Source organism: Clupea harengus, chromosome 12 (assembly GCF_900700415.2).
Source record: "Clupea harengus chromosome 12, Ch_v2.0.2, whole genome shotgun sequence".
Lineage (NCBI taxonomy): Eukaryota > Metazoa > Chordata > Actinopteri > Clupeiformes > Clupeidae > Clupea > Clupea harengus.
Genome location: NC_045163.1, coordinates 21,861,098 through 21,884,807, shown reverse-complemented (window position 1 = coordinate 21,884,807; position 23,710 = coordinate 21,861,098). Strand labels below are relative to the sequence as shown.

At 43.4% G+C, this 23,710-nt stretch overlaps 2 protein-coding genes across 3 annotated transcripts in view; both read left to right on the top strand.

Moving 5' to 3' along the window:
- Window positions 1-611: 611 nt before the first annotated feature.
- rcl1 (RNA terminal phosphate cyclase-like 1) lies at window positions 612-14,427 on the top strand. The gene is made up of 9 exons (XM_012830209.3): window positions 612-851; window positions 2,916-2,987; window positions 3,249-3,424; window positions 5,989-6,063; window positions 6,268-6,392; window positions 6,659-6,784; window positions 7,066-7,219; window positions 12,754-12,857; window positions 14,092-14,427. The coding sequence occupies exons 1-9, from the start codon at window positions 722-724 to the stop codon at window positions 14,246-14,248; spliced, it is 1,119 nt and encodes a 372-aa protein (XP_012685663.1). The 5' UTR covers window positions 612-721; the 3' UTR covers window positions 14,249-14,427.
- Window positions 14,428-16,907: 2,480 nt separating this feature from the next.
- The window catches only part of mcc (MCC regulator of WNT signaling pathway), a 97,329-nt gene continuing 90,526 nt past the window's right edge, over window positions 16,908-23,710 (top strand). Inside the window, exons 1-3 of one of the 2 annotated variants that reach the window (XM_031577902.2) lie at window positions 16,908-17,471; window positions 18,936-19,183; window positions 20,141-20,385. In XM_031577902.2, coding sequence (XP_031433762.1) covers window positions 17,344-17,471; window positions 18,936-19,183; window positions 20,141-20,385 — 621 coding nt within the window. In that variant the 5' untranslated portion in view covers window positions 16,908-17,343. The remainder of the gene's footprint in view (window positions 17,472-18,935; window positions 19,184-20,140; window positions 20,386-23,710) is intronic. The other variant, XM_031577901.2, reaches the window with a different exon arrangement.

The window sequence follows — 23,710 nt, the reverse complement described above, 5'->3', positions numbered from 1 at the left end:
CAATGAGAGGAAACCCTGGCCTCCCACTCAGACCCATAAACCTACAGTGGAAATATAAACTGACTGAAGAGGAACACACCAACACGTTCTGCTTGTCTTGGTTGGATTAACCTGCTCAGTTACAGGTTTTTAAACAGATACCATAGTCAGATTACTACGTGGAAATAATTGCCTCCCTCTTTGTGAGGATCCTATTTCCTTAAGTGGTTATGGTGTACTTGATAAATATGTGTTTTTGCTTCTTTTTGACAGCCATATCTTCAATGTAACATAGCAACATTTGATCACACATTGAAGAATCTAGTCTGTAATTTGATATAACATATAAAGTATTGTTACATTGATTTTACATTTAAAAATATGTCATACAAACTAAATGTATCACCCCTCCCACCTAAGAGATATTGTTTTAGCTGCAATAGTGAGTGTTTGCTCTTTCTAATCTGTTTTTATCTTTCCCTCAGTTTAGCCATTTATCCATGGGTATCACTGTTTTTCCTGAGGGCACAATCTCTTATTTTTCAGCCAAAAAAAGAGGATTGTTGAATATAGATTGAGGTTTTGGCGTCACTCAGTGGTTACTAGTAGTATTGATTCATGTTTGTGGTCCAATATTACGTTTGCCTGTTTTGAGCCTCACCACTAGCCGTACTGTGTGATCGTTCACTCTCAGCTTCAGAGCCTCCGTGAAACACGTGGATTTTCCTGCAGAAACAACAACATGGCAAGCCAGGGGCTGACTTACGAGGGTTGTAATTTTTTTAGACAAAGATTGATTTTAGCAACTTTAAGTGGGAAGCGGGTGAAAATACGAAATATAAGATCCAGAGATGACAATCCAGGGTTGCGAGGTAAGTGAAACGAAACACAGCTAGCTCGCTAGCACGGTGCTAGAAGTAGTTTGTGACGTCGCTGTAATATCGGGAGCAAGTCAACACACTTTCAGATGTCACCTGCACCAACGCTTTTCAGTCCTCAAGCTATATTATCTTTTGAGAACCTTACTGAATAAGTCTAGCACGTAAATAGAAGTATTCGCTGTTATGCGAATGTTATGTTTTGCGTTCACATCTGATGTTCTGTTGGTGGGGAAGCTATCTGTTGATCAAGGCATGTACCTGGCTAAGTCAAACAATATAGTACTGGATAGTGGACGTCTTGACGCCTGTGCAATGTACCCTCACCATAACGTGAATGTCGTTGTCATGTATCGGGTTTTACAGTTTTCACTCTCTAAACGATGAGCATTTCTAAAGTTTTCTTGCAAATATTTACATGCGCCACTACTTACAGAGGTACTGCACCCTTAAATGTTTTTTTTCCTTTCTTTTTTTGTGGTTGCTGAAAACAGAATGTGACTGTACTGTGATGAAAGACATAAATGCTGGTGTTAATATTGACAAAATTCGCATGTTTTTTAAATTGCCACTTTATGTGTTGAAAATGGCTCAACCCAACATCTACTGTTTCAAATCATCCTGAACCTTTCAAGGCCGATGCTGACGTAGAGAGAACCGTTTGGGACTTACCTACGTTGTGATATGCGTACATTCGAATGGAGTAAACTCTGGCCCTCCGTCCGTCTCAGCCCCTTGCCCACCTTTTTAAAGTGTTTCAAAATGATGCAGTGGGTGAAGTTATGCTCAGAGCTGGTCGAGCTCTTTCTGAATGTAAAAAAAAAAAAAAAAAGCTATAAACTAAATGACATGACTGAACTGTGATGAAACACCTCAACACTGTTGTTAATATTAACACAAATTCCATTCATAAAAATTATGCAATTTATGGGTCGAAAATGGCTCAACATGTCATCTACTGTTTAAAGGTGCACTGTGTAGTTTTTAGTGCCATCTATTAGTAGAACTGGAGTATAGTATTTATTCTGTTTTCATTAGTGTATAATTACTTTAGCTTCGTTAGCTTAGAACGAGCCCTTCCTATCTACATAGGGTGTCCTCTACCACGGAATCTGCCATGTTGCACCGCTATGTTTCTACAGTAGCCCAGAACGGACAAACCAAAACTCTGGCTCGAGATGGGGCTTTTTGCGTTTTTTTTCATGGCATTTGACAGCCACTGTAGTTTCGCGCACACGCCTCACCATTAGATGCCACTAAAATCTACACACTGTACCATTAAAATCATCCTGAACCTTGCAAGGCTGATACTGATGTAGAGTCAAACGTTTAGGACTTCTTTTTGTCAGGGCATCCATAGACCCTCAGTCTAGTAAACTCTCTTACCCTGCTCTTCAAATTTTTTAAATGATGCAGCTGGAGGTAAGTGTAAATTCACCCTCTAGCTCTGAGCCTAACTCCACCCATGGCATCATTTTGAATATCGGGTCTGTACGATTTGGACTTAGGGTGACTTCGGCTGACTTGTTGGTCAACGTGAACAGCCGGTCTCAGTCGGGGAAGAGGAGGTGGAGGAGGAGGAGGGGCGTAAAATCCTGTGAATGGCAAGTCTCGATAAGCAAATGAAAATGACACTTGAACTCCCAGGCAGGGAAATTCAGGAGGTGTTTTCACTTCCTCCCAAAATGGTCAACTCTATGTCAGCATTGGCCTTGCACGGTTCAGGATGATTTTTAACAGCATGTGGCCTGTTGAGGCATTGTAAACCCATCAGATGCTGATTTTGATGAATATTTACACCAGCATTGATGTGTGTCATAGTAGAGTCATATCGTTTAGTTTACAGCTCAAAAATCACATTTAGGTGTGCACTACCTCTTAAACTGGGGCATTGGGATGGACTCTGCTAGCACATAATGATCTGGAGGGACTTTAGGAGATTTAGGTATAACTCATCGATAACTTACTGCAGGTTTCCGCAAAAAAATCTACTGATTATTCTTAAATAAATTGTATCATTTATAAATAAATATTCTTTGATCAATATTTACCTCACAGATTTTGAAGCAAGTTTTATCAGACTTTTGGACAAGATAACCAACGGATCCCAAATCGAAATTAACCAAACAGGTAAGTTCTGGCATTACACCTTATATTTAGCACCCCAACTTAATTTCGGTGCCAGTCAACACATTTTTTTGTAAAACTACATTTTTAATGATTGAGGTTCTGTCTGAAATACCATTTTTGCTATCTTTACCTTGAGACATTTGATTTTTTTTTAGTTTGGCCTACCTGTTTATTTCCATAGATGTCCATCAGCTAGTTTAGAAAATGCCTCTCGGTCTGTCGATCATATCATAACCCCCAGCCGTGGTGTCCACTCTGCAGGTACGGTCCTGTTCTATCAGCCAGGGCTGCTGTACGGGGGCTCCGTGGAGCATGAGTGCAACACGCAGCGGTCGGTGGGCTATTACCTGGAAGCGCTGCTCATGCTCGCCCCCTTCATGAAGAACTCGCTGAAGGCTGTGCTGAAGGGTGTCACCAATGACCAGAATGACCCGTCTGTGAGTCCCTCCCTCCCTCCCTCCACGCTTCACAAGGAGAGCAGTGTGTCAGTTTTGTTGATAGTGCCCAGAGGGATCGATATAAGACCTGCCTTGCAGGGCTCTACGCTAAGGTTTTCCCCAAGGAGTACATGTGCTCCTAAATGAAAAAATGTAGGAGCACACAAAGAAATTTAGGAGCACAGCGGGTTTTTTTTATGTGGAAGTAAAGCATGTCATTTGCGACCTACAGTTCAAAACATTGTATTTTCCAACGTTCAACCCCATTCATATTCAGTGTTTCCGAAGCAAGTTAGCTGGTAAATTGATCAAATTACTGCATTTGTTCATATTTCAACACTTTAGTGGACCTCTTATCAATTGTTATTAGTAGTATTTTATATAGCCAGCTTTACCTAAAGTTTATTGTAAGATATAGCTTGTTAGATTCTAAATGCAGTTAGAGTTAGACTGTACGTCTAGTATCTAACGTAAGCAACACTTTCACTGTAGCTAGCTAGAGAGCATGTGTATCATAACCAGAAGTCTGTTGGTTTATAGTCTGTCAAATTAGTTCTAGTTATTGGTGTTTGTTGGCATACAAAGTTAGTCTTCTCTTATTAGCCTAGTTAGTACATCTGATTAGAGCTAGCAGCAATGAATTGCAGATTAAGGGGTCCCTATCTCAGTGTTAATTTTGGCAGCTATTTTAGATTTAGTCTTAAAACGAAAATGCATATTAGTTTTAGTCACATTTAGTCATTTTTATCCTTCTTAGTTTTAGTCTAGTTTTCGTCAATGAAAACTCATTACATTTTAGTCTAGTTTTAGTCACATTTAAAAGTCCATATTATAGCCACATTAAACTCCTTTCCTTCCCTTCTCAGGCCCAGGGACCCCCTGTGTTGTGTCTACAACTGCATAATAGTCAAGCTTGCAGTACTTAAATTGTGGATGCAATTAGTCTCTAAGATACAGATCTCTTAGTATATGCCTACAGCTGAATTCCAATTAATTCAATGTAAATAATCATTTTAAGGCAATACTTAATTAACAGAATTATCATTCAAATATAAGAGAATATCAAGTCTAGATTTTCAAATGATGTGATAGCACATTACAACTACTATGCCTACCTGGCCTTAGAGTTAAATCAACCACATATCCTCCATATGAATTGCTGTGCAATTTGATAACCAACAGATTTAGCTAGACGGATAGTTTTGACAGTTGAAAGTGGTGTCAATGATAATAACAATTGCCCAAATAGACAAGGATATTTAAACCAATCACATATTCATTTATTTTTTCTTGATTAATGTCATGCGTGGCCTGTCGTCCATTCTGCAATGAGTTTACTAGCTAGCTATCGATAGCTAGTATAACTTAGCTAGGATATGCTACCTCATAGTTAGCTAGCTAAAAGTTTGCCAAGGCTAACGGGAGGCTTAAATCGAAAATGACTAGCTAACTATCCAAGCTGACACAACCTATACACTCGACTGCCCCTTTGAAGTTAACTTAACGTTGGCTAATATATTCTAATAACTAGTTATCATTGACAGTTACTAGCTAAGTTACCAAACCCCTTTCTTGTCTTAAATTGAGCAGTTGCTGGTGTGAGCTACAGTATGGGAGCTAGCAAAGCCATTTCTAGCTCTGCTTCACAATATTGCTGCCTAGTGTTATAAGTTAATGTAATACATAAATGTTAATAAAGTATCAGACATAAACAGGATACAACACACCAGTAACCAATTGATATTATGTGTTAATATACCGAAAATATCAGTAAATCGAGGTGGTGCTGCTGTCTGTCCCGTGGAAGACCATTCAAACAGGTTGCCAGCAGGGTTTTTTTGCGAGCTACTTATACTAAATGATCACATGTCGGCGAGATCGTCGTAACCCTCTTTTTATATGGCTCTGGCCCATTGGTTGCGAATAGTCGCTCTCATTTGCATGAAGTTAAACGTGTCATCATGCTATGTTCACATTGTGCAGTCGCGACCCCGTCACTTGTTTCCATATGAAATCTATGGTATGCTTCACTTCTTCGCACCGTTGTTCCGTGTATTGACAACAATACCCGTCACTCGCGCACTATGCTCGTAAATTATTTTTCAAGTTCGCACATACCTATTTTTAGGCGCAAATGCGAGTGAAATACTCGCACTGTAGAGCCCTGCCTTGTGTCAGTCGATTTGCTCTTTGGTTGCTATTGCCTGATTGCTTTGTTGCTTTGTTGTTAGACATAAACTGGCAGATTGCAAACCGGATAGGCTTTGTCAAGAGAGTTAAAACTGCACAACAAACACGGATTCATTAAAAGATCTCTGAAGGCGTCAAGTCAAGTATTAATTCCTGACAGAATCTCATAAACAGTTGAATACATTACAGCGTTGATGTGTAACACTGTTGAATTCTGAATTACCAAGCGACCACAGAAGCGACGCATCTGGGGTGAATCTCAAAGTGTGGCTGTTCTCTCAGACAAGCGTTCTCTCTCAGTGCCATTCAAACCTTTATGTGTCTCGTATGGTTTACAAGTCATGTGGAAAACCTTCAACCCTCTCTGCCTTTAGGTTGATCTCCTCAAAGCCACTGCTGTTCCACTTATGAAGAAGTTTGGGATTGATGGAGTCGGCGTGGAAATAAAGGTAACAGCTGCAGTTTCAAGAATTCGAGTTTTAATCATTTTTGTGCTTTCTACACTGTAAAGATGGATTGGAATTGTGTTGTTCATCATTCTAGCTTCTTTCTGTTGTAAAGCACTGGCTTATTCTTCTGGGCAGGAATTGTGTCTAGATGAGAAGTTTATTTTGATCGCTATTTAATGCTTTGCCGTTGTTGTTAATGTTTAGGTGACTAAGAGGGGTATGGCCCCAGGTGGAGGAGGAGAAGTGCTTTTCACCTGTCCGGTCCGTCGCACCATCCGACCTGTTCAAATATCGGACCCGGGCAAAATCAAGAGAATCCGGGGAACAGCGTATCCTTCCAAACTGACTTTAACTTTACCTGCAACTCTTTGACAGAATCTCACATTTTAAAATGACCTCAGGGAAATTAGTTCCATACCTTACCCTTTCTACAACTTCAACTGACAAGCAGTACAGCACCTCAGTCACTATAACTCTGTGTGTATAACTCTTATCACATAGATTCGCATGGAGTTCAGCTGTGGAAATCCACCAGTGATGTTTCTCCCACCACTCTCCCCTCAGACTCTCTGTCCTTGACTCTAACGCCTCACAGATACTCTGTCAGAGTCTCTCCACAGATGGCCAACAGGATTGTAGACTCTGCGAGAAGCATCTTGAACAAGTTCATTCCAGATATCTACATTTACACCGACCATATGAAGGGGGCAAACTCGGGAAAGTATGTTCCTCCACACCTTGACTGCATGTCATTTATAGCACTAACCAGCAGAGGGAGTCAGAGTCAGAGTGAACACCAACAGAGCTTTGATTTTAAATGTCAAATTGATCATTTGCTTTGCCTCAAAAAGCACCTTACCTCTGGACAGGCATTTATTGAGATTGCTGATTGTATTGCTGATAACACACATATCATCATTATAACACAAAATAAACAAATGTTTTAAACAAATATTCCAACCCTCGGATTCACAACACGTGGTCTGTGCTTCTGTTCCTCAGATCTCCAGGCTTTGGCCTTACTCTGATTGCTGAGACTCTGAATGGGACTTTCCTGGCAGCGGAGATGGTGTCGCCGCCACAAGGTCAAACCCCCATGCTGCCGGAGGACCTGGGAAAGGCCTGTGCCAAGCAGCTCCTTGAAGAAGTCTATCGAGTGGGTACCCCAGAGGGCATGGCTTTACTTCTTATTATAAGAAAAGATATATAATATAGAGTAGAAAGACATATAATATAGCGTATAAGGTATTCTGTTTCAGACAGTAATTACCTGTGGATTAGTCCAATGAACGTCTGTTAGATCATTAGAGTGAGATATATATATATATATATATATATTTTTTTTTTTGAGGAAGTAAACTTCGTATTTCATATGTTCATATGCTGCTCTGTGCATACAGCTTAGCCTGCTTGACGCAAGTCAACCATGTTGTATGTAGGTGTCATTGAGTTTATGGTATGTGATGAGCCAAAAATCAATACAGAGAAGTAATGTGTCCATGACGTAAGTTGACCGTACTGTACTGTTGTTTTTGAGAAGGCCAGAATGATGTGGCACTGCACAGAACAGGTTGGGTGTAAGAAAGTTTTTAGGTTTGGCTGATGTTTTAATTAGTGTTGACTAGTTTTTGCATAGTGCGATTCTTTTGCATCGTTAGCAAGTAACAACCTGTGCTATTTGCATGAGGCCGCTTATTTGCACAACGCCTCCCAGGAACCCATTCAACAGATGTGTGCAGGGCACTACAGCACTCAAATTTCCATGTTTCATTTCCATGTTTTACTTGGGAGGCTTTTGCTCACAAAGGGTCATAAACAGACACATAACAAGAGACAATTCATCTTTCAGGCACTAAACTCCGTTAATTAGGGGTTTAACCATACATAATATTCATGGTTCTCTATGTACCTTGGTTTTAAGGTAACTTTTTTTTTTTTCCAAATATTTTTGGCTCATAAGCCATAGTACTAAGTATAACCGAGAAGGCACTCAAATACTGGCATATTGTCAAAACAGAAAAATAAATAAAAACAAATGACACAAATACTGGCATATTGTCAAAACAGAAAAATAAATAACACAAATGTCAGTAATGCTCGATTGCAGCAGGGCTCAAGCACTTTGACTAGATGCTTTAATTCTGTATTTTCTGTATAAGTCTGGTCGCCTATCCACAGCGATAAATACTCTAGCTTTAGTTATTACTTTGGCACAATCTGAATCTGCAGTTAGAGGCTGCCTAAATGCTGTGAGGAGAAGGATCGGTTTTCCAGTCTGTTTCCAGTTTGTTTCATTACACTAATCAACACTTTCGAACGACGGCGTCGTAAATACATATTTTTAGGTGCATCCACAGGCATATCGGACTTCGTTGAACTATGTCGGCATACATTCGGACACAAATCGTTGTCCATTGAGCTTCACTAATCTGGCTAACCAGGCTAAACCGACTAGCATGCTACAGCTGATCGACAGCAACTGGTACACTGCCAAAACTGCAAAAAAAAGAATTTCTGTTTCATGTGTGTGGATAGTAACGTGAGACATAAGTAGACTAGTCCGACAGTAATTGTTTGGGTCACCAAACCGAGGAAGTCGTATACCGAGCTAAACGTCCTGTACCGAACGGTTCGGTACAAATACACACACCATTATGCCCCTAAAGTTCATCCCCATTTATGGCATGGCATGTTCCAGAGAAAAGTACAGAGAGGCAGAGAAGAACAGACAGACAGACAGACAGAGAGATTGACAGGCAGACAGACAGGCAGGCAGGCTGGCAGGCAGGCAGACAGACAGACGGAGTGTGTGTTAAGTCCTGTACTCATCATTAGGTGGGGAATGTGCATGAACAGGGCCAGCTCTGTGACTTGCTGTGATTGAGTCACAACCCTGTGAGACACACGGACTGTGCCGATGAGCTGACAACCCTGACGACCCTGACGAGAGGTCAAGAGCTTTGAGGTTTCTGTGTATGCGCCGCACACAGAGCCTGCTGACATGGGAATTATGGAGCGTTTTTGACCCATTGGGCAGCTGTGGGTCACTGTACCGATCATGTACAAAACATGTTTTGAAAGCACAGTGGGCTGAGTGGAACTCGTGACTTAAATTGTGATGTGAAGGGCATGTTTGTGTTGTTGTGTGTGTGTGTTTGTGTGTGTGTTGTGCTGCGCTGTGGTGTGTGTGTTAATTGAAGAGCATAGGATTCAATAATTCTATGATTATCTGCTTCCATTGTTTGCCGACACAGAGCTTTTAACAGACTTTGGGCAATCGAATGTATTCACACTAAACATAGTTTTAGCAATATTGTATTAACAGTACAAGTTTAGCATCTGGATACCAACAGAGTACGCACTCAGGCGCACACACACACACGCACTCTCTCACACACACACTGTCACACACACACGCACACACGCACATATGCTGTTTATGAAACTGTTTATGAACTCCCACTCCGCAGGCTGTGCTATGCTGCTGATTGCTTTGGTCATCCGTGTCTGTCAGGAGCATGTGAGTCGCGTTAGTCAGGAGAATCTGATGATTCCTCTCTGAATGCACAATATTGTGGAGCAGCGCGGCCTGGACTCCTAGCAGAAGGGTTCACCTCATTGGTCAGAGAGGAGCAGGCTGAGGGCAGGAGGAGTGGGGGGGTGGGAGTGGAGAGTCAGGAGAGTGCTTTTGGAAGAAAAGTTAATGTTTGAAGAGGACACCAGAAGGGACAAGCCTGTGACCACCACCTGTGTGTGTGTGTGTGTGTGTGTGTGTGTGTGTGTGTGTGTGTGTGTGTGTGTGTGTGTTTGTTCACTGGTTAATCAGTACTTGTGATCATGATGTGTAGTAAACAGGAGCTGCTGAAGGCAGATTTGATAGAGGTGGTGGGATAACCAGCTGGACCAGATGTGAGTTATGCTCCGCGTGAAGCTTTATGTCCTAGTTTACATAACATAGTTGAGGAGGAGGAGGACTGAAGTGTAGAGCGTGGCTTAATTGCAAGAGTTTGTGAAATTTCGCATTTGTCTTCAACTTGGTGTGGAATTGTCTTGTTCTAGAGTCTTTCTGGATTTGCTGTACCTTAAGCTCGTGAAGTAAGTGAGGTCGTGTCAGTCTTGAACGAGTCTTGTTTTGCTCTTCACGCATACTGTCAGCCAGTGTTTTCAGGTGCCATGACAGTCTGTGTATGCAGTGTCGGTCAGTGTCTTCATGTGGAAGAAAGAAACATTGAAAAGCCTAATCACAATCTCTCTTGTGGAATTGGAAATGTTTTGATGATAAGTGGTACCTGTAAGCTGATAAGAGAGCCTATATTCCCTTTAGCGTTGTAGCCAAATTAATGTTGTTGAATTCTTTGGTGTTTATTGGCGCAGTTTCGTGAAGAGGTTGGACTGCATTTCTGTGGTGACTTCGAACGATGACATGCGTCTCGCATAACAGAAGTCTCCAGTGGTTCATCACACCTTCACTTGGGTTGAACTCTTAATGGCAGATCAGTAGAGCTTGTTGCTGTTCGGCTAATTACCTTGATTTTCTGTTGAACTAATTTCACGATCCCATGGCTTTGCCCTGAGGCGAAGACTTGTGCGAGCGCCACAATGGCTTTCAATGTGAGCCACCTAATTGAATTTCACCATTTCAGTTACACCGCGAGATGCCAGATATGATGAGACTCACGTGAAAGGCTTTTTTTTTTTTCTTCTGGTCGACTCCTCCTTTTTTCTTTATTCTTTTTTTTTTTTAAACCTCCTCCATGCCGACGTCACTCAGACGTGTAAATGCAGAGTCACAGGATCCAATGTAGGGCTTATATAGCCACAGAGCAGGCAGCTGAAATGGGAGAGCAGGCGGGGGGACTCGTGTTACACCACCTCAAGCTGTGGATTTTGGGGACTTTTGCCAAAGTTAGCTGTGGCAGTTGAGAAGTACACCTGTGCATCATCTGCATGTTTTCTTTTTTAGTGGAGGGGTGTGGGGTGTTGACGCTGTGGTGAATGTCTTGAGGCACACAAGTCCTTTGGTGTAGATGGGCCCAATGAGCTGGTAAGTATCGGATTCACAGGCCTGGTGTACTGTGTACTGTGTTTTTGCTGTATGCGAATCTGGCAAAAATGTCGTTTAAAACCTAAAACATGGCATCAGAAGTGCTCTGACTAGTTCTACGTTTTTGGTTGAATTCAGTTGTGCTATGTTTGTTATGCTTCTTTGCAAGATGACTTTGTTGCGATAGCAGGATGTTGTTTGAAGTCAAATTCTTTCATCAGTATGTCAAAACACGTATGGATATGGTCGCTCTGTCCGTAGTTGTAGTTAGAAAGTCCATTAGATGATAGCTTGCTGTTTTGTAAAAAGAAAGCATGTTCAGTACTCTGATATGATTACGTGATTGAATCATATTCATGGATGGCCAGATGTCAACCCTAACCAGGGATGGGGTCGCATGACTGGGCTCCTATCTAGACTACCCTCTCTGTCCCTGGCACCATTCTTCAGCATGCCACCACAACAGGCATGACGTAGGGTGAGATGTCTGCCATTCCACAGGACACTGAGATTCCATATTGGAGGAAAAATAGGATCTCACTTGGATATTTGATATAAAAAAGTATTAAAGGTGCATTGTGTAGGATTTAGGGGGATCGGATTAGCAGACATGGAATATAGTATTCATAGTTATGTTTTTATTAATGTATAATCACCTGGAACTTGGAATCAGGGTGCCTCTCGTTTGATCCCTTCGTATTTACATAGGAAGCGGGTAGTCTTTCGTGGAGCTCGCCATGTTGGACCGCCATTTGTTTCTACAGCAGCCTAGAATGGACGACACGGTGTCTAGAGAGGACCTTTTGCGTGTTTACGTTGAAGTGGCAGCTTGAATTTGGTGGCGCCGGTTGGAGGAGGAGGAAGAAGAAGAAAGGAGGATCATACTTATCATTTAGCACAAGAAAAAGCAAGGGAGCCTGAATCCTTGCTGTTAAATGAAGCAAAACTAAATCAGGACAGGTGACTGCAGAAAACTAGGATAAACGTTGGTGTGGCTATCCCAGATGGAAATCGCTGATGAGGGACAAATGTTTTCTGAGTGATACCAAAGTTGCCTGTTTTCTGCTAGGACAGGTAATTTAGCAAACCAATCTAAATAAAATTTGTTGTTTGATAGCTGTAGTTAGAACATGGCAGAAAATATCAGATTGCTAAAAGGATTGTAATGGGTAAGAAGACCAAGTAATGTTACCAAGATCAGCGCACTGCTGCTGAAAATGATTGCCAATAAAAGTGTAACATTAAACAAAAAAGCTTTGGAGCTCATGTCGGCTAACAACGAACATAGATATGATCTAAAGTTTTACAGACGACACAACAAAATATTATATCTATCTAAAGTAACTTTATGGCTATTCAATGCAGTTGTAGACAATTACATAATTTTGGAGGTAGTTACTGGCATCTGACGTACACTGTACGTTGTCCTACATACTTGGAAAGGGATAGGGTGAGGAGGTGGTATTCAGTTGGTTGCAATCTGTAACCTCACCACTAGATGCCACTAGATCCTACACTCTGCACCTTTTACGGAAAGCGTTTGGTGTTCTGTGTACCGTAGTGTGAGGTGCAGGTTCTTGGTACTGCTTTTGTATGTTTTTGTTTGTCCTGTGAACAATTTTCTTTTCCTCGTTTGTGATGTCCAGGGCGGCTGTGTGGATTCAAACAATCAGAGTCTGGCACTCCTCTACATGATGCTGGGCCAACAGGACGTGTCCAAAATAATGCTGGGCCCCCTCTCCCCCTACACGTGAGTCGCCACCTCCCCCGCCTGCGCCCACTCACCATCCAAAGGTCTCATCACAGAGCAAATGCATAGCTGGGCTGGTAAACAGCTCCTTACATGGCAAAAACAATCTTGTGTTCCCATCTGACCTTTGATCTAGGGTTCTTGCATCAAACTTTGGCACTTTTGGTGGATGAGTTACGGTAAACTACCATGTTCCACACTGAGGTTGACTGTGGTCGGGTGTTCTCTGCTAGAACTCCCATCTGGGACTGTGAACTGTCCATTTTCAGTTATCATGGTACCGGTGCTGTGTTCCTACCAAGTACAGTACTATGATAACTGAAGATTGGCAGTGCCATCGCAATACTGTTCCGTCTCCATTCTCAGAGAAATGTTACCTGGTTCCATCATCCCGGGAAGCTTCACAAATTCTTGTCAACAACTCATTACCTTGGTAACCATCAATGTTTTTGTGTTTTCTGGCGCTGCCGATTTGTTGACACATACCCGGTTGTGTCAACAATGCCTGCTCAGAGTGACCTGCTGTGATCGCGAAGCTAAGGTTACTCCTGAGCACAGTGTGTCACAGGTTCATTCCGGTCACCGGTCATTCCTGACCTCAGTGGGCAGCCACTGTTAGTTTGCTGTCCTTCCCCGTATTAGAATTCCATCGGAGTGGATGTTTGTCCTGTTCCCATTCACTTTAAGCTCACCCCGTCTGATGCAATATTTTTGTTTTGACAGCACACTAAAGAAAAAAAGTCGCCTGTGAATCATTCCTGCAATAGTTATTCATTCAAAACACTCTGGGATGGGTAGTCTTGTGTGTTTTCATGAATTGTTTTTCCCTGAACTCCTTGTTCTGTGTTCCTGCAGGTGAATCCATTTCATTTGAAATACATCATGTCCTTTCGCTGAAATTCAAGCGATTCCTCTATTATGTCAGACACTGCTGAAATGCTGAATAAAGTACCTATTAATTGCCTATAGCAATTCAGTCCCATAATCAAATGTTCATACTCCGTTGTTTTACTCCGAGGACCCTTCACTTTTAATTTACCCTCAAAAGTTTGAATGGCCAATAAAGCACCATATCTCGCTGTCTCGTCTCCACCAAAATATTCAATGCATAAATCTGTTTAACCTTGTGGTTCCAACTGCAGACAACAGGTCGCAACATGTTTCTCATTAGTTTTTGGTAACATCTCCTGTCTTCTCTCTCTTTATCTCGCTCTCTCTCCCCTTCCCTTCACAGGATAGAGTTCCTGAGGCACATCAGAGATTTTTTCCAGATCATGTTCAAGATTGAGACCCAGGCTCCAGTCGAGGATGAGGAGAGGAAAGGAGGGGAGAAGGTGTTAATGACCTGCGTTGGATCTGGCTACACTAATATTAGCAAGACCACCAAATAAAGACTGAAGGTTTTCATCCCATTCAACAGTAACAATAAGAGGACACAAAACACAAGATGGGACATGTCAGCTTTTTTTGTTGAAAATTTATATTGAGTATTTTCTTTGTATAATAAGTCAACAACTTTGTAAATGTTTTTGGTTTCAACACCATTCCAATACACATCTTTTGATACACACCTCTGTGAAAGTGTTGTTTGGGGAATCAGGACCAGGCACCAGGATGTTCCAGAAAACCATACAAGACAAGGGGATTTGAATGATACTCCTCACATGCCTTGTTCTCCCACCAATTTGTGTGTGTGTGTGTGTGTGTGTGTGTGTGTGTGTGTGTGTGAGAGTGTGTGTGAGAGATTCATTCATTCCGTCCATGACTGTCTTTCCCCAGAAATAGCCACCAATCAAGCAGTTAACACTCATTTCACACACACCTGAGTTAGTTATATGGCAAAAATAGAACGTGAAGAAATAGCCCTTGAACACCTTACACAGTGTTTGAGCTGGGGTGGAGCTGCAGCACCACAGTGTGTGGAGATAAGGTACTATTTACAACGGCTCGGTTTGTTAATTATGGTTAATGAATATAAACATATTGATGGTTGATTATAGTAAAGGACAAAAAAATAAATAAAAAAGGTATGAGAAGGAATGATTTTACAACCTCTGAATCTCAAAGCCTTTGAGTGCACTGCATTTCCATATGGAGCAGCTAAAGCACTGCAGTGTTTGTTGTGGCAGCCTGCAGTCGTGCCGGTGTGGTGATGACGGGGCTAGACCTGCTGAATTGGGCCTGTTTGGTTGTTATCACCTAGGGTTAGGTGTTAGGGTCTTTAAGCTGCTCTAGGGTTAGGCGTTAGATGTGCCATCACTACAGATGAGTATGTGCTCTGACTGCCATGCCATCGAGCCTGGCTCTTTGGCGTTGCGGTCAGAGGGCATGTGGTACCCTGTAGACCCGGGTTCAAGTCTGGCTGGGGTGACCACACTCTCCCCTCGCTACAGGGTCTTTAAGCTGCTCTAGGGTTAGGTGTTAGGGTCTTTAAGATGCTCTAGGGTTAGGTGTTAAGGTCTTTAAGCTGCTCTAGGAAGTCTGCCCATCACATCCTAGAATGGCCCAAAGTAATGCAAATACCTGAGAGATTCATAAAAATGGCTTCACAATAAGGATGATGTTTGAAGTGTGAATTTAGGAACACATTTAACTGCAAACCTGACAGACTAAACCCCCCCTTACATCACAGATACTGACTCGAGTCATGTCCTTCGTTGAAGAGGGGTCTGGTCTACGTTTAAAAAAAACTGATAACGGCCCCGATCTTTACAGTTTAAACTACTTACACTGCAGTAGTTATCACAGACACCATCCCAGAGGGCAAGAAATGTTTTGTTGGCTGAGCTTTCCCCCATGCAGTGGTATGCAACATTTCAGCAGAACATGTTAGATCAGATGCGGATTACTTTTGGACGTTACAGCTAATCTCAGGAATGAATGTTCTTTTATACTACAGTAGCAATTGTCTGAAGAACTTGACATCAGGGTCTTACTGTTCAGTTATGTTACAATGGTGACCTCCAATAGCCAACATTGCAAGTTGAATCTATTGACAAGACATTTGAACATGGCACATTTATGTCAACTTTAGAAGAAGTATTTTCATGCTTGTATTATGCTTCCCTCAGCACAAAGTTTGTGAGAGGAGATAAGCTGTTGTGTAAGAATGAACAGCTCAGTGAGTAAATGATATAGTTATAAAATAGCACATAAGCCCATATTGAGGGTTGAAGTTGTCAGATATTTGGCCACAGATGAAAACTACATAAGGCATTGTTAAAGCTACATGTTGTCATAGATTGGTAGTTGGAATATTACAATAAGATTCTGTTCATCAGCTGTGGATTAATTGTTGGTGTGTCAGTCACTGACCTATTAGAGAGGGAAAAGTCACCTCTTCTGTCATGAAAAAAATTGATTCGTTATCTGATCTAAAATGAAATATTGAAGGGTAGCATTTTAATTGTTTTTGTCAAAGTAAAACTGAGTTAAATATTCAGGCCGTGCTATCATTCTGAACACACTTTTGGTGAATTTTCCATAATTTCCATATTGGTACTATATTTCCAGAATTGCATTATAATAATTGTATCGCCTGGAGGCATTATTGACAACAAAAACAATTCATGCATTTAGGGGTGAACTCAGACAAATGCTTATCACCTAGGCTACAGGGGTATGAATGGAACAAATGATGCAAGGCCTCATGGGAGCTCATTATAAGCCCAGGGACATGAACTACACCAGAATCGGGTGTATTTACACTCTTGATGTGGAGCTTGGAGGCGAAATAACCTTGCAAAGGTGGCCACACTCTCAGCTGGTAGTTTGGACACAATAGCCTAGCCATGAGTAAATGGCTTGGATATGATTGTGGGGAGTCCTGTTGTGTAACCTTATGACCTCAAGAGACTACTGCGTGAAAGGAACTGGTGTCGTGTTTTTGTCTTGATTTCTTGGCACTCTCATCCATAAACCTGGCACCATGAAAGGGCTGTAGCCATCTGGTTAGTTTGCTAAAACAAGATGAATGGGCAAACTGTACAAATATTGTCCTGAACAAATGCAGTTTACATTGCTCTATCCGTAGGAAGGAAAAGTCTCTAGTCCAAGTAGGCTATCTGAAACTGCATATCCGAAATTCGTCGAATAAAGTAGTTGTGGATATGTCGTTGTTCTTTATGAAGTTCCATATGCGTCAAGTCCAGAATATCGGTAGAACAATAAAATGAAACTCGCTGTAGCCTACGCTACCACGCAGTCTTCAACCGTGCAGCGTTGAGACCAGCCCCCTTCGACATCCTTCCATCAACAGTTTTCAAAGTTGCATATGTACCGCCGTTCGTCTTCATTCCTGTTTACTTTAGAAGTTTGACCACACTTTGCAGTCACAAGGGTGAGAAACATGCCGTTTATGTGTGTTGAGTGACCACGTTCCGATGTTAGAGAGATCATGATATTTTTAATGGTCGAATATTCACTTCGTTAAAAGCGGAGATCAGAGAGGCTGAGCGAGAGGGGTTAGCATTTTTCGGGGTAGATCATGGCGGCGGCTGCGGTGGAGGTGAGTGTAAGCAGTGGCAGCAGTGACACATCCAGCACCGGTGAGGAAGAGCGGATGAAACGGTTGTTCCAGACTTGCGACGGCGACGGAGATGGGTACATTAGCAGGTAAAATGAAACAACGGAACTCTGGACATCATAAAGCTATGCGTGATATGCTCAGATAGATTTTTGCAGTCCGGGTGTTCTGAAAGAAAAAATGCACTTAGCTGTGTCAACACGTTGCCTTAGTTTTTTTTTACTTTGTCATATAAAGTTAGAAATATAAATCAATCGGGATGCTGGATGAATTAGGCTGCTTGACGCCTCAGTTAACACTGAGCAACAGCTGCTATGCTCACATATTTAACAGGGAACAGGGGTGGCTACAGAATTGATAGCGAAGTGGGGGATCACTGTTATATTACAACTGTAAGTGTTGAGACTAGTAGACAGCCTAGATATCATTCAGCCCAGTGAGTGATTAGGTTACGTGGTGTTGCCTACTTTGTCCCACCTTGTGTGCTTCGCAAGAAATGTTGATAAAGGACGGAGCTAACTGCAACCGCCAATGAAGCCCTCTAACGGCAACATGGCACTCTGAAGTTCTTGCATACTGTGACCCGATGTGATCCATTAGTAGAGTAATTGCTTGTGGAGCTATTTTAAGACAGTTAGCCAGTGGACACATGCCACAACCACCATTAGACTCACACACACACACACACACATTGAAGTCGGTCTTATCTGCTGTATTTATTTGAGACGGCTAAAATATAATATTAAAGTAGTTTTAAAATTGGATTGACGAACGTCTTTATCAAACTGCGAGAGGCTGCAACTGTTATTGCCTACGGTCTCCCTCTCCTCCGTGATGTCTTCGTTGACTCTCATCACGTTCTAAAGCGAGGTAGCCTTTTGATCTGCCTGTCAGTGTCTCTGGAGATGTCACCGGGGCCAGGGAAACATCAAAGGTGTGTTTGTGGAAAGGCCTGTCACAGTACGGGAGCGCACAGTCTCAAAATGGATCACAGCCTTCATAAAAGAGTATTTCTAGAGCTGTTGTCTACAGATGCCTTTGGTGTGAAGAAAGTTATGAAGTTTTTCCCACTACAGGCTGGCTTCTCAGTAACCCTTGTGGTCTTTAATTACATGACGCTTATGAACTTGTAATGAGGCTTAATGTGCTTTTCTCTCTCTGGAAAGTTGCTTGCTTTAGGCAAGGAAAATGGCACCCTTTTTAATGCAGGTCAAGACCTCTTTACCGATGGTGATGTTTCTGATTTAATCACAACACCATGGGCATGTTTGATATAAGAGATATCTGTACAGAACCTTCATCAAAATGATTTTGATGTGTTCTCACTGTTGCTAATAACATGTTTATAGCATATGGGTAGTGGTTGATTTGAACTATTTGTTGACCCGACCTTTTCTTCTCTTCCTCACAACTCTATTTCTCCGTTGTCATCTCCTTTCACCTTCCTTGTTCCTTTACCACCTTCCTTCTCTTCACTCTATCTTCCCCCTTCATCTCCTCCTGTCCATTATCCCCCCCTCCTACGTCTGCTGCCCCCCTCTCTCTCCCAAAAGGAACGACCTTCTGATGGTGTGCCGGCAGCTGAACATGGAGGACTCGGTGGCGGAGATCATGTGCCAGCTGAACGCCGACGAGCAGGGCAAGATCTCCTTTGAGGACTTCACCCGCTGCCGCATACAGCTGCTCAGCGAGATCCGCAAGGAGGAGGGCCAACTCTCGGTCCGCTCCGGAGATTCGGGCGCCCGCAAGACGGGCCACGAGCACATCACCTCCTGGCCCACCAGCAGCGAGAACAGCTTGGGTAAGCAGGGCGTTGGGGGCCAGAGAAGGGCAGAACTGTTATGTGCAAAATGCATATGACGAGCAGAGTTGCTTACGTATGTACCTTGCTATAACCACACACACACACACACGCACACACACACACACATATATAGACAACACACACACACACACACACCGTATCAGTCATAATTGGAACAAACCCTAACTGTACGTGGGGTCTTTTGTGTTTCAGTGACTTTGTTCCTAAAATAGCTCCTTCAGAAACATTCTCTACTTCCTCTTTCTTGTTTTAGATTTTTCAGAACACTTTAACGGAAAGTTAACTGTAAGACTGAAAGCTGTTTTTGTAGTCCGTCGAGTAGCGTTAAGAGTATCTGTGGCGGTCATGTTGTGATTGTGGTCAGAACGTGTTACTCTACCATGAAATGCAAAGAGGGAACGGTTGGTTATGCTTGTTTCATAGAGGAAATGTGTAATAAGGAGGGACAAATGTGGAATTGTAATGTTTAGTCTGTTGTGTTTTATTCAATCACGCATTGCCTCAAAGCAATCATTTATATATAATAATATTTATATATAAATGTATATGTAATATACTGTACATATACGATTACAACAAGTTCTTTTAGGCTTACCGGTGGAAGATTTTTGGTGTTGTTACCATAGATTTGATGGATTCGTTAATGACCTATTTTGAGATGAGATATCCACAATGGACTGGAAGTCTGGACCCAAGGACTAGAGTTTGGTGTGGGCAGTTGGTGGAATGAGATGAGGGTCGGGATGCAAAGGCGTCAGGTGGCAGCTGACTGCAAGACAAATCCAGCCACGCAAATCAAGTCCAGCCACGTCTGCCCCGGAGTCACCACTGCCTACGATGTGTGGAGTAATAGTGGTCGACGGATCCGTGCCTGTGCAGGTGGAACTGCCCCAAGGTCTTCACCATTTGGTTTTTCTGGTTCCTCTCCATTAGGGGCTCTATCAGGGGCCAGAGAGAGCTGGGAGTATGACTCGGGGGCCCGCGACCTCCAAAGCCCAGACCTGCAGCAGCATCAGCAGCAGCAGCAGCCCCAGCACCTGCAGCAGCAAGCGGCCATCTTGCAGAAACTTCTGGAACAGCCTGGGAGTGTGCTGGACCATCACCCCACCCTTGAGAAGCTCCTGGCCCAGAACAGCGGCGGCCGCAGCGGGGGGAACTACCTGGAGCTGGCCAACACAGTGAGTACCTCCTGCCATGTGTTCCTACTATGCTGCCGTGAGGGGAACAGTGTGGGCTCTGTGTGTGGCCCTTTGATCTACCCAGCGCGGCAGCCATGTTGAATTCACGCCTGCGTCCCGCCTGCACTCTGGGGGATGCAGGTAAAGATGCCACTCTGCTGTGTTGTCAGGGCAACGTTGTGGCATTTATTCTGCGGCGATGCTAATTATATTCATGTGATGCCTGAATACTGGGAGTGATCAGTGATGATGATGAGCTCAGGCTCCGGGTTGGAGACACATGAGCACAAATAATGGTGTTTTGTTTGCATTCTTATTAACGTCTATAACGTCTTTTTGTTTTCTTGAAGATTTTCATTAAATAAGACAGGCCATTTTAGGAAGTGGTTATGATAGCAACTGTTAAGAAGAGTTTTTGTAAACAGTTGGTCTGTCCTTCTGAAAAGCCTATCATTCTGAAAAAATACATTTCTGATGGTAGCGTCCCTCACGTGGTGAAGTACACTAATGGTGGTGCATTGTGTAATCCAGTAGAGGGCAGTATCTTGACATTAGGTGAAGAGATCCTTGTTGTCTCATTGAACTTAATGGCCACATACATGTATTTAGCTGTATAGTGAACAACTCACAACAGCCTTCTTTTACCCACACATAGAGAGAGGTGAAGAGAAAGAAAGCAAGAAAAAGGATGTCAAACATTCATTCTTAATGTCTCAGTTTGATATTGTACTTTACCTTAATCCCATTTCCACTCACAGCCTCCCCATAGGCAGGCTGGCAGGCATTGATCAGGGTCATGCACAAACACCCGTATCTATTATTTATCCCATTTATCGACTTTGAACATGCAGCCTTGTCTCCCTATCACTTTTCCAGAGGGTGCCAGCCCTGTTATGGATCCCATGAATCATTCAGAGGCTCAATGTCATTATCAGATGGCTCATGTAGATTACATTTGACAGGCAGCGAGCCCGCGGCCTGGGGCCGCCTACAGAGCTGGAGATGGACGCATGACCACAATGAGAGAGAGAGAGGGAGAGAGAGAGAGAGAGAGAGAGAGAGAGAGAGGGAGGATGCAAGGCCTGGAGCAGTGGAGTGGAGGAGTGACTGAAGTGTGTGACAGGAGGATGGGTGTGTGATGGAGCTGAGAGTAGAACAAGGGGTGTGTGTGTGACGGAGCAGAAAGCGGTGGCGGTGGCGGCTGCATTGGCTGAAGTGTGTCTGCAGTGCGCCGGCAGGAATTTGAATGTAATCGTGAAACCGAGAGAGCAGAGCTGCGAGCTGGAAGAGTCTGACTGCAGTGGCGTGACAGAGTGGAGAGATGCAGAAATCTGACTTCAGTTATGGCGGAGTTTGGAGCTGCAGAAATGTGACTGTAGTTTCTGCAGAGTTCAGGGCTGCAGGAGCCTTGACTGTAGTGGAGTGTTGTAGGAGAGAGCTATGGGACTCTGACTGTGGTGACATATGGGAGCTGACAGCCACGGCACTGTGCCTACGGTTTTGTGACAAAGGTGTGAGCACAGCAGTAGGTATGACAGTACTGCTCACAGGACTGGGAATGACCTGCGTGCGGTCTGGTGGTATCTTTATGGTGGTAGGCACGTATCACCTTGTGGTATTTTGGGAAAGTGAAAAAGCACTTTATCGTCCATCTGCAGCAACCTTGCTCCTGCTCGGCACGTTGCTCTCGTTATGGGCTGACACGTAATTCAAACAGCATTTGTTGGCCTGTGCTTTTACTGGGCGGTTTGCAAACTCTCCTGGAATGCAGGAAGCCCTTAAACCATTGCCGACGTCTGGCCTCGGAGGCCTAGTGATATCAGTTAGTTTCAAAGCGCCGCCATTTATTGGACCTCTGGCTTAGACTCAAGCAGCCTAGCACCCATAGATCAGGCAGTATCCCAGTCGCTCACAGTGCTGGGGAAGGGCCTGTGGTAGCGCTGCTAATGTAACAGGCTACGAGACACACATGAAGCTGGTCTCTGTCTCTGTGTTGCTGCTTCCTTGTGTAGCAGCTCTCTGTTGGGTTGTCAGAGCACAGCACTGACACACACTTCTCATTAGGCCACCGTGATGCCCCACACACTCTCGCTTTCTCTCTCTCTCACTCTCACTCTCTCTCTCTCTCTCTCCCTCTCTCTCTGTCTGTCTCTCTTTCTCTCTCCCTCTCTCCCTCTCTCTCCCTCTCTCTCTCTCTCTCTCTCTTTTCCACCACTGGGATCCATCAGTCTTTGGGTTAGGGGTGAGGGGCAGAGAGATGCTGGGTTTGTGGTGCTTTGTCAAGGTCCCATCCTGTGTAAAGACTCAGGGCTTTTAGATGTGTGTGTGTGTGTGTGTGTGTGTGTGTGCGTGTGTGTGGGTGTGTTGTAAAAACCAAAGGCCGATGTGCTGAGCACGGCGAGATGCAGCCAATCATTTCAGGGTGCCGCTGATACACCTCCCCTGTTTACACAACCCCTCCACCCCACCCCACCCCTGAAACCCCCTCCACGATGATTCATGCCTGTCAGTCGCTCATTCTTTCTCCTGGTCTCATTAGCGGCCTCATTATCCTAAAAGGTTCCAGCTGCACATCACTGCTGCTCTTGAGCCTCTCAGACATCTTCTGCTCTTCTCTAGTAACTCCTGACCACCATTCCTGTGTCACACATTTCTCACCTCGCATTTCTCATACACGCTTCTCCTCTCCTCATATGTAGCGCTGGAGTACGTACTTACTCATAGAGTATGAAAGATGGAGTAACAAATGGGACTTGTTATCTGTTGGTGTGGTGTGTGTACTTTATCCAGAAGGGACCTACAGTGCATTTATTTTTCACCCCGGTGATGGTGGAGATGGTGACCTTGGCGTTGCTGCGGTAACCGTGAAATTAAAAACACTGGAGGATGCTCTGAATTATTACTTGTTCTAAGGGGCAGGCGAAGCAACCCTCACATAAAAGGTGATTCACTGAAATAAAAAGCCTGTCTGTCTGTCTATTGCACTTGTTTAATGGAGTATTTTGCTATGCGTGAGCCTTTGCTTTTGTCTCTAGTTGTAGTATCTCAGACAGGCACCTGATAATATGGATTTGTGTGTGATTGTTTATTTCCCAGGAAGCAGATTAACTGCAGAGTGCTCTCATCACATCACATCAGAGCGGTCTTTTATGCACAGAGAGCCATCAGCTTCTTCTCTGCTCTCATTGTACGATTATTCTACCTTTGTGCCTCTACTTCATAACTTTATGTGTTTGTGTGTGTGTTTGTTTGTGTGTGTGTATGTGTGTGTGTGTGTGTGTCTGTGTCTGTGTGTATGTGTATGTCTGTGTATGGGTGTGTGTGT